General features: G+C 50.7%; 6 protein-coding genes across 6 annotated transcripts; 3 read left to right on the forward strand and 3 right to left on the reverse strand.

The window, feature by feature from the left end:
- Window positions 1-90: 90 nt before the first annotated feature.
- On the forward strand, window positions 91-1,507 carry ayg1 (heptaketide hydrolyase ayg1; the record flags this gene model as incomplete). Its single annotated transcript, XM_033562769.2, has 5 exons — window positions 91-183; window positions 230-304; window positions 352-1,094; window positions 1,141-1,347; window positions 1,405-1,507. The coding sequence occupies 5 exons, from the start codon at window positions 91-93 to the stop codon at window positions 1,505-1,507; spliced, it is 1,221 nt and encodes a 406-aa protein (XP_033418660.1).
- A 429-nt stretch (window positions 1,508-1,936) lies between these two features.
- abr1 (multicopper oxidase abr1) lies at window positions 1,937-4,258 on the reverse strand (the record flags this gene model as incomplete). The annotated part of the gene is made up of 3 exons (XM_033562770.2): window positions 1,937-2,683; window positions 2,805-3,875; window positions 3,926-4,258. 3 exons carry the CDS (start codon window positions 4,256-4,258, stop codon window positions 1,937-1,939), a joined length of 2,151 nt encoding a protein of 716 aa, XP_033418661.2.
- Window positions 4,259-4,771: 513 nt separating this feature from the next.
- abr2 (laccase abr2) lies at window positions 4,772-6,785 on the reverse strand (the record flags this gene model as incomplete). Its single annotated transcript, XM_089599553.1, has 7 exons — window positions 4,772-5,831; window positions 5,882-6,004; window positions 6,052-6,222; window positions 6,272-6,331; window positions 6,377-6,487; window positions 6,533-6,588; window positions 6,642-6,785. The coding sequence occupies 7 exons, from the start codon at window positions 6,783-6,785 to the stop codon at window positions 4,772-4,774; spliced, it is 1,725 nt and encodes a 574-aa protein (XP_089455891.1).
- A 1,036-nt stretch (window positions 6,786-7,821) lies between these two features.
- ALT_3336 (uncharacterized protein) lies at window positions 7,822-8,103 on the forward strand (the record flags this gene model as incomplete). The annotated part of the gene is made up of 1 exon (XM_033562772.1): window positions 7,822-8,103. The coding sequence occupies one exon, from the start codon at window positions 7,822-7,824 to the stop codon at window positions 8,101-8,103; it is 282 nt and encodes a 93-aa protein (XP_033418663.1).
- Window positions 8,104-8,448: 345 nt separating this feature from the next.
- On the forward strand, window positions 8,449-9,057 carry ALT_3337 (GNAT family N-acetyltransferase; the record flags this gene model as incomplete). The annotated part of the gene is made up of 1 exon (XM_033562773.2): window positions 8,449-9,057. One exon carries the CDS (start codon window positions 8,449-8,451, stop codon window positions 9,055-9,057), a length of 609 nt encoding a protein of 202 aa, XP_033418664.2.
- Window positions 9,058-9,672: 615 nt separating this feature from the next.
- On the reverse strand, window positions 9,673-10,013 carry ALT_3338 (uncharacterized protein; the record flags this gene model as incomplete). Its single annotated transcript, XM_033562774.2, has 2 exons — window positions 9,673-9,823; window positions 9,880-10,013. The coding sequence occupies 2 exons, from the start codon at window positions 10,011-10,013 to the stop codon at window positions 9,673-9,675; spliced, it is 285 nt and encodes a 94-aa protein (XP_033418665.2).
- Between the last annotated feature and the right edge of the window lie 338 nt (window positions 10,014-10,351).

Below are 10,351 nucleotides of genomic sequence, written 5' to 3' on the forward strand. Positions count from 1 at the left end.
ACAAAGGGTATAAGTACAGGACAGCTGCTTAGAAATCAGTGGAAATCATAATCAATTGTGTCTGAAGCTAAACCACTGCAAGTAGTCAAAATGCCACGCTGGATCCTCGGAGACAAGTTCGACACCGTCTACCCCCACAAGGGCTCGTTGAAGGTCCTGTGGGAGTCGAGATGGAAGTTTGCCGTATGTTTCCTCCATAGAACCTTAGAATACAGCTGATAGTTGTTAGTGTTCGAAATCCGTCTATCCCTTCCATGACGGCTCCATCGAGGACTTTGAGCCCATCTTCAACCATCTCATCTCGGTATGCTCTAGTCGTTACCATCTACAGCCAGCCTGCTAACCCGACAGAAAAACATCAACGACGCTGCCTCGGATGAATACACTCAGGCATTCCTCCCCACGGCATCTGCCCTCGAGGAAAAAGCCGCGCAGGCCCTCCAAGCCGGCAAAAAAGAGGAGGCCTCAAACCTCCTCTGCCGCGCCGCGGTCGTCTACCGCATTTCTCGCTTCCCCTACGTGGACATCACCAAGCCCAAGTCCATCAAGCGGGTAGCCTTTGAGCGCCAGAAACAGGCCTACCTGAAGGCAACCAGCCTCTGGACCCAGCCCATCCACGAGGTGATCGTGCCTCACACCTACCGTGCCGGCAACGACGGCGCGCACATCCCCATCTACATCCGCACCCCGGCGAGCGCAGACCAGTCGAACCCCGTCCCTGTAGTGCTGATCATGACCGGACTAGACGGCTACCGGCCAGACAACAGCCAGCGCACGCACGAGATCCTCGCGCGCGGCTGGGCGGCTGTTATCGCTGAGATCCCCGGCACGGCGGACTGTCCCGCTGACCCTGCGGACCCTGCCTCGCCGGATAGACTGTGGGATAGCGTCCTGAGCTACCTCGACCAGCGGCCCGAGCTGAACACGGCCAAGATGGTGGTCTGGGGGTTGAGTGCGGGCGGATACTATGCTATCCGGGCGGCGCATACGCACCGTGACCGCCTGCTAGGGGCTATTGCGCATGGTCCGGGATGCCACCATTATCTTGATCCGGAGTGGTTGGCGAAGGTTAATGACCATGAGTATCCTTTTGAGTATGCTTCCTTCTCCTGATACAAATGAGAAAAGCTGACAAGATAGGTTAACCCCCGCATGGGCAACCAAGCACGGGTACAAGACCGTCGAGGAGTTCGTAGCCGGCGCACAGAAGAAGTTCTCGCTTGTTGAGACGGGCATCGTCGATCAGCCCAGCTGCCGTTTGCTGTTGTTGAATGGTGTTGATGATGGCGTTGTGCCGATTGAGGATTGTCTGGTGCTGTTTGAGCATGGCTCGCCCAAGGAGGGACGGTATGTTATCTCATCTTATCGTCCACTTGAAGAATGGAGTGTACTGACTTTTTGCAGATTCTACAAGGGTCTCCCGCATATGGGATATCCCAACAGTCTTCCTACTTCCTACGAGTGGCTGGAGCAGGTTCTGGCTTCGCCTTCGAAGACGAAGAACTGATGGAGATGTCAGTAGACTCTAAAATTTCGGGCTGTATCTTTAACACTCTACTTAATAGAATATGCGCATAGCATTGGCAATACAATGTGTATTCAATGATGACTTGTGTAGCTGTAATCTGGATCTACAGACTCTGAAGTTCAACGCCAGACCTTCTATCTGGTGTTTACCCTGTCTTTTCTGCTAGACAGATTTGACTCTATCGCTGCGCGTTGTCACTCTATCTCATAGATAGCTAGCTTGAAACGTTCTACTATGCCATTGCAATTATCAAGAGCACTTTACACTGACAATTCCTACACTCTCTTGTATACACAGTATTTGACCATTGATAGTTCATACTTGTAGATGATACTAAGAACAGCTATTGGCATATCTACCAGAGAATGATATTAAAAAGTTTAAGTCAATCTATAAACAAGAAAAGAACTATGAGGCGCTCGCGTCGCCGTCACTATCTGCAGTCATCTCATCTCTATGGCCAGCATTGACGCCAGAAGATCCAACGTGACTGCTCTTGCCACCGTAATGCAACTCCGAGTCGATGATTACGGGGCCAGGTGCAACAGGAACGTAACCAGAGGGATACCCCTGTGCGTAGTTGTTGGCAGGTGGCGCGGCATTGCTCGGAGTCGCTGGATACCCCTGTGCGTAGGTGTTCGCAGGTGGTGCGGCATTGCTTGGAGTCGCTGGATACCCTTGTACGTAGTTGTTGGCAGGTGGTGCGGCATTGCTTGGAGTCGCTGGATACCCCTGTGCGTAGTTGTTGGCTGGTGGCTGGGCGTTGCTCGATTGACTCCAGGATTGAGGAGGCTGCTGAGGAGGCTGCTGAGGAGGCGGAGACGCGCCTGGCTTATCCCAAGTCTGAGGGGGATACTGAGGTGGAGGTGAACCTGCTGAACCACCAGGTTGGGGAGCATCCTGGGTAGGAGGAGGCGAGGACGGGGCGGAGTTCTCCGCCGGGGGAGGATCATTTGCAGGGGGGTTATCACCAGGTTGAGTATCCTGAGGAGGAGGTGAGGGCGGAGTGGTGCTCTCCACAGGAGGCGCATCATTTGGTGGAGGCGTGTTACCACCGGGTGGCGTGCCATAGCTGGGACAGATTTTCTGATGATCCAACGGCACTGAAATGTCGTGCAGCTGCGCCGGGGCTTCAATGAGAGTGCCTGTCAACCCCTTGGTGACGTGCCATTCGATATGGCAGTGGATGAGCCAAACTCGTAGTACAGGTCAGTATGCATCATCTTTAATGGGTGAAGAAAAACTTATCTGGGTTATTTGCGCGGAAGCGAAGAACTGCATGTCCATGGTTCTGCACCATGATGGTATCCCGCTTCACAGGTGTCGAAGAAATATTTGCGAAGTAGCCGTTAAAGTACCCGCCCTCGGGGATGGTGCGCTGCAGGACCTGGAACTGATGGCCGTGCATGTGCCATGGGTGCAGGTTGCCGTGGTGGTTGTTGATGATGATCTCCACGACCTCGCCATATTGGACCACGAAGGGATTGACCTGGCCGTATATCGATTCATTGGAAGCATTCTCTGGGCCTGCCGCCAGCGCCGTGTACATTGTGGGCTCCTCCGGATCGACATATGTCTGTCCATTGATGGTGTACACGCTGCGGCCGTCGCTTTGAGTCACGCTGGTGTTGAAGAAGATCTGACGGTCGACTTTCTCGAGGAGGGGCTCGTGGTTCGCTGGCACGAACACGAGATCGTCGACAAAGTCGTTGTTGGGGTCGAGTTCGTGGACGTCTGGTGCCGGAGGAAGCTCCTTTGCTTCGTCATAGACCAGCCATGCCGTCGTGTTAGGGTTGAAACCCTCGGGAATAGCGCGATTCTCATAGAAGAACATCATGTTGACGTCCATCGAGTCCCAAATGGCATAGTTCCTGTCGGTATTGTCCTTGGTCTTGAGGAGGATGCTCATGCGTTGGCCTGTGGCCAGCCGAATCTTCTTGCCTCCCGCAGGGTACGCGTCCACCCAGGTGCCGTCCACCTCAACGACACTGATCTCATGGTCATCAAAGACAATAACGTGGCCGGGCCAGTTACCCACGCAGATCAAATGGATGAGGTACGTCTTGTTGGGCTCCACATGGAGAGTGGTGGAGTCGAACCCCTCGTTAATCAGAGCTGCCGCTGGCAACGGTTCATCGACGCCGGCCTGGGCGCCTACGCTTTGGGCCTCGTACTGCTGCAGAAGAACGGGCATTTGCTCGTGGTAATGGTCGGTCAGAGTCAGCGTAAACTCGTCGTCGTAGGCAAATGGCGGCGAGGGATCCCGGACGATGAACGGGCCCCGCAGTCCGTCGGGATACTGGCCCATTTCGTGCGAGTGATACCAATAAGTACCGGTTTGGTTGGCCTTTCTCGTCAGTATAAACACTATACACGGTTTGGCGACGATATACTTACATCGAATTCATAGCGCATGCTGCTTCCCGGAGGCAACGCACACTGGGTCACCTGGTTTGAGCCATCCATAGTTCCTGTCATGTATTGATGGAAGCCATGCCAGTGAATCCCCGTTGACTGATTCCCCAGACCATTGTGCACATCGACAATGAGGTGGTCACCCAGGTCGGCATTGATAATCGGACATGGCCACTCGTTGTTGATCCCGATCATGGGACGGCCAAAGCCATCTGGCGCTGCCCAGACCCAGGTGATGTTCCAATCCAGATGGATATCCTTGGCCGCGGTGAAGCCGGCGAGCCAGGAGAGAAGGAGAGCCCTTGAATGGAACATGGTGTATTGCGGGCTGTGTCGGTGGCTGGTCGTGTGAGCAGAGACTCTGCTGAACCCATCGAGGCGATATGGGGAAGCTAATAAAGTTATTCGAAGGTCAATGAACACGGAAATTCGTAAACAAAAACAAGTATGGACTAATACTGAGATCGGAGTAGTACGATGCAAGGGGGCTTGGACGAGGAATGCAAGGGGCCAGAACATGCGAATGCAGTAATCTTTGGGGGACTTTGGATGCGAGAACCAATGATTCATGATCTTCTCACGGACGAAGTAAAAAGAAGGGATAGGACGAGTCCGATTCCCCTGTTGATTATTCCTTGATGCAAGCGGAATGCCCCAATGAGTTATGAGATCAACAACAATATATGCGCCACATTATACTTATCGGAGTCGATTCTAGCTTCATCTACATTCTCAGACTCTATAAATGACGTAAAAGGTAAACAAATATCAAATGTTATGCAATGAATCTATGTACCGAAGATCCATAAGGGTATCCGCTCCTAGCAATCACGTAGGAGTAATCATGTTTGCATGCACTTCAGGCCACACATCCACTCCGTCCATCAGAATCAGTCCCATTCCCGACTGCAGATGAGTTGTCATATGGCAGTGCAACAGGAACGGACCCGGATTCTCGACATGGTACCGGATAGCAGTCCACGTCTCTCCACGCGGCGAGGTAGTAAACGTATCTCTGTAGATCGGCGTCTTTAAGAAACTCTGCGGGCTCGCCTCCTTGGCTTCTTTGATCGATGTCCAGTTGAACTTGCCCTGGCCCGTTCCCAGGAGGAAGCCTTTGTTGGAATGCTTGTGCAGAGGGTGCGGAGGCTGGACTGGGGTAACTTCGCCGACAACCAGCTGGAAGACAATGTCAACCCAAGTATCGTTGCGGGTCGTGATCTTGAGCGCGTCCGCAAACTCGGGAGCTTCAGGACTCAGAATGGCTGGCGGCGATGCAGCAAGGTTGTTAGGCAGGAAGGTCGCTCCGTCCAGCGACCACTCCCAGGAGGAGTTGGTGCGGCCTAGCATCAGGATGTGGAAGTCATCCGGCTCAGAGGCAGGACTGATGGCCGGGTATGGAGGCAGATTGTTTGTATTCAGCGGAATGACATCCGCGCTCATGTTGCGACTTCCGTAGTCGATGTACGGCTGAGACGGGCGCTGGCTGGTCTGGCCGCCCTCGTAGGTGACTGTCGCAAACCCGGAGACAATCTGGTTGCCGCCGTCGTTGGCCGCGCGCATCTTGTAGTTGGCCGGTTCCTTGTCCAGCTTGACCATGACCGAGTACCGCTCGCCGTTGTATAGCTTCACACTGTGCGCCAGCTGCGGCTCGATGTACCGGCCGTCCACCTCGTACACATACATGGGATGTTCGTCGATGGAAACGACCAGCACCTTGAGACTGGCTGCACTGATGAAGTGGAAACTTGCCCATTGGTGTCTGGCATCCACTGTGAAGGTTGTCTCCTGCGTGGTGCTTGGATGGCAGCCCTCATTCAGGCCGGGTGGGACCTTGTCAGGGTGATGTTGCCAGTCGCCTTGGATGGGAAGCACAAATGGCAGGCATCTTATCAGTCAGCATTACATCGGATTTGTGATATGCATGGATTGACCCACCCCTTGTCAGTCAACGAGGCGTTGATGATGGCCATTGCCGGTGGCGGGACCATCTTGGTCATTTCCTCGGGGTCATGGCAGAACACCGAGCCGCGGCCGTTGATGAGAACGCTATCAGAGCAGCTGATATGGTCAGTTATATCCGGAGGAATAAGGCTTGTCAGACGCACAAGATATCGTATCCGGTCTCCTCCATGGCCTTCATGTACTCTTCGCCGGTCAGATGGTCCCAGTCTGACAGCATGACAAGTTTGCCGTTGCGCTCGGCTCGTTTCATGGCCTCAATATCGGCCGGATCGTTGGAGATCATTGAAAATGGGGAATCTCTGTTAGGGGAAGGTCTATCTCTCGTTAATATGTGTCTTGTCTTGCCTTGTGTTGAGATCTCACCTGATATGAACCGGTCCGTATAGTCCGTCCATAATTTCAGCCTTATCATGAGCATGGTACCTGAGACGTTAGCTTTGACGATAATGTTTAGAGAGATAAGCTCACCAATAGGTTCCATAAGTATCCGCTCGCCACTGGTAGGTGTAGGATTGGCCCGGTTGAATGGCCCATTGCGAGAGACCAGCAACTCCATCAGCCCACGGGGTGTTTTTCTGTCTATACCACGTCAGAAAAGTCATCCCCTGGCTACGAAGTACTTACTCGATGCCGTGAAAGTGAATGGATGTGTTGAATGGCAAGTGGTTGGTCACATCAATCTACCAAATCAGTATGCCGTCCTTTATATGCTGCAATGCTGCCATATACTTACAATCGCCTCGTCTCCCTCGTTGAGAATGATCGCGGGACCGGGAAACTGACCGTTGACAAAGATCATCTCCCGGCTGACACCATTGGGACTGCCAGTTTCCCATGTCAAGTCAAGGGAATAGTGCACCTGGGCTGCGTGGGCCATCGCAGCGACGCCCAGCAAGGAAGCTGATTGATACCATATCATCTTGTCGACTATGAATAAACTGAAGACAGAAACGAGACAACCGAGACATCTGTTCAAGCTGCTTCATCTTTTTATGATACAATTCAAGAATATGACACATACTTCCCGTTTCCAAGGCAATGTCCGAAAACATACTGTCGATCACGACGTTATTGCGAGCAGCGCCGGCAAACCCCCTACATTCTCCCCCTTACATGAGGTACAATCAAATGTCCCAGTCTACATACGCCGTGGGAAGGGATCATCGATGCCAGATCTGCTACCGTATTGTTGTTATCATTGAAAGTTCTGATTCTTTGAGCCTCTGTTGATCATTGTGGACGTTCCCGGCAGATTGTCCCCCCTTGGCCGGCTGGTGCTGATTACCTTGGACTCGGTATTATTCTAGAATCTAGGGCAAGTGATCTTCCGTTCCCGATTGTGATTGTGAGACATGAGCGATAGATCGATTATCCGCAAGCTTCGAAGTCCAGCCGAGAGCATCGAGAGTGGTCAAATTAATGGCGAGGCCAGCTTCTGATGCATATTGTCTGCGACTCAGTAATCAAATCTACAATAAAGCACTGGCTATAGTTATGTCATTAGATATACCATAGTGAAACTGTAATTGAGTGTAATATATGAGAATGGTACGGACGAGTTCATGCGCCTTTATGGCCGCTGAATATATATATCCTCTCAGCGCCAACTTTAGTGTAATGTACATCAGATAGAAACAAACTCTCATATTAAACCCCTTTACTAGCTCCGCTGTTCTGTTTTAGATTGAGAAACAATTAATAAACGGATGGCAACTCTAACAAATAGACTCTGAGTTAATGTTGTCAATCTCAGATGCGTTCGGCTGTGGTGACATCAGGAGTATATCATTCTATAGCTATTGCCACTGCCACTGCCACACATAAAATGCGCCTCAACGACCATGTGTTATTTTCAAAACCTCTCAAACATAACGAAAAGCTATCAGTTCAAGCGTATTGAATTTCCACTCAACATGAGCGAACCCATAGACAGCGACAGTACGTATGGCACGTACGACACCCAAGCATCTACCAACTACGGTGTCCGTGGAACCAGACAGCTCAACAATAGAAACCACAAAAACAAACCCATGAGAAAAGAATACTATGCATCCGGAATCAACGACATCGGCTGGTGGTACGACTACGACTACAAATCACCTGGCCTTGGTCTGGGAGACTATACAACATCCGCCACCGAAGCACCGGTCGAGAGATCCACGACTGAAGCTTCTCAGGACAGAAGCGAGAAATAGAGGTCTCAATGCGAATATAGCTGGAATACTTTAAAGTTGCAGGGTCAAAAACAGAGGTGGTGTATAATAGGCGATACATGCAACATATACGGCTAGATTTGATGTATACGAGTATATATTCAGCCCAATAAGGCTCATGCAATGCTATTCAACTGAACAGCGCGAGAGGAGGAGTGGACGAGAATACGAGACTCTTATAAGCCATGTCATATAAACAACCATTATTAGGCTGAACAAACAACACGAGCCCGACACCTGCCAGCCAATGACTCATATCATCGCCCAAGTCTAATCCGTAGTATCACGTTTCCCTTTGCCTCCTAACATCAAGAACCTACAATAACAATGTCCATCCAAATCAGAGAAGCCACTCAGGATGACCTCCCTCAAATCCACACCATCTACAGCTTCTACGTGCGCGAGTCAGTCGCCACATTCCTCCGACATCCTCCGCCCCTTGAATCCCTTATCTCCTCTTTTCGAGACATTCAATCCCGCGGATTGCCCTATCGTGTTGCCATTAACAACACAACCGGCAAAGTCCTAGGGTACGGCTACCTCGCCCCATTTAATGGCACACGGATGTCCTACGCGCCGACAGTCGAGGTATCCCTGTACGTTCACCCGGAATATACATCGAAAGGCGTGGGGAGGCGTCTACTCTCATCCATCCTTGAGTCTGCCGAGTCGGAAGCGGGAGTATGGCACCGTGCGCGCGAACACGAAGACTACGAAACGCATGTCCAGGCTATTCCAGAGGACGAGGGGCGAGTGCGTAGTATCATCGCCTGTATGTCGGTTGACACTACCGGGAGGGAGAATGGGGAGGGTTTGCGAAGGTGGTATGAACAACGTGGATTTGTGGAGAGAGGAAGACTGCCGAATGTGGGTTGTAAACAGGGGCGATGGTATGATGTCTATTCAGATGTTGTTATGGTTCGTTTACTGACATGAGAAGGATCGATACGATATATCTGCAGTACAGTGTTTGCCGTGATAACTTCTGAGATGTCTGTCAATATGCAGTCGATGTCGATCATCTATAAGTCCTAGCTCATAATCACGCAGGACTCTGAACAATCACTTGAGAATTCAATTCGAAATTATCTTAAGATCACACTAACTAGCGAGGTTTCACGAGTGTCTGATACCCACTACCTGTCCACATCATGACTTGACAACCGAGCTTATCTGGGGGAAGCTGGTATTGTCTCATGGTGAGAATCGCAGCGCAACTCGCTCTTTCACTTAGAGATCATTTTCTTATAAATTCAGGCCAGCAGTGTACTATATCAGGGTGACTGAGTATCCATGAACGTAGCTTCCATGAGAAACTCGTTAGATACAGGGCCGTGTTTTCTCTGTATGCTGATCTCTGGACATCAACATGAAGAGAGGCGAATCACTTTCGACAGTCACAAGTCAAGCAGAAGATTGTCCGCCATAATCTGAAACAATCGGCTCAAACCTCCAGACGAAAGTCGTCCAGAACAGAGACTGCAAGGAACAAGAATCCCAAGTACTATCACCAGACAAACCCAAACTTCAGACGTACAAGTATCCCACACACTAAATTTCTTCCTCATAGAAGTCCAAAACATATCCCAACTGGTCAAGCATGTCATGGAACACCTTCATGACAGCCGCCAACTGTTCCCTTTCAGTCTGGATCTGCCGATTTTGTTCAGAAAGTTCCGCTTCAGTCAGCTGGCCCTCGACACTAAACGCCGATGTCAGTCCTTGTTTGTGCACTACATGCCAAAGAAGGCAACTTACCGCCTCAGTTCGTGAGTTTCATTCTTTAAATGTGCGAGTTTTTCTTTGATTACGATATTCAGCCGGTCCATGCGGCTGATGATTGCGCGAAGTCTGCTGAGACAGGGTGAAGCGGGGCGGTGCGGTGTTGCCATACTTTGGGCATATGAAGTTCTATCGGTTCTTCCTTCGAGCTGTTTTGTTTAATATGAGGAAGACGTTCCTCAGTCTTGGTAAAGAGAGACGGGAATGGTAAGAGGGCGATGAGATGAGAGAGGAAGAAGTGAGGCTGGTGATATCCCAAGTAAAGACCCGCAAGTAAAGAAGAGTGAATGTAGGATATTCACACAATTAAGTCATATCGCCTTTTTTGAGGCATATTCCAAAATTCACTATTATATAGGGTATTCGTTTTCGAATCTAGAGAGCTCTGGCTCTTATCGCTTTCAGAAAAGATCACAACTGAGTGGAATTCCGGATATATCTACAAGTT

Source organism: Aspergillus lentulus (assembly GCF_001445615.1).
Source record: "Aspergillus lentulus DNA, contig: Alt08, strain: IFM 54703, whole genome shotgun sequence".
In the NCBI taxonomy this organism is placed as follows: domain Eukaryota; kingdom Fungi; phylum Ascomycota; class Eurotiomycetes; order Eurotiales; family Aspergillaceae; genus Aspergillus; species Aspergillus lentulus.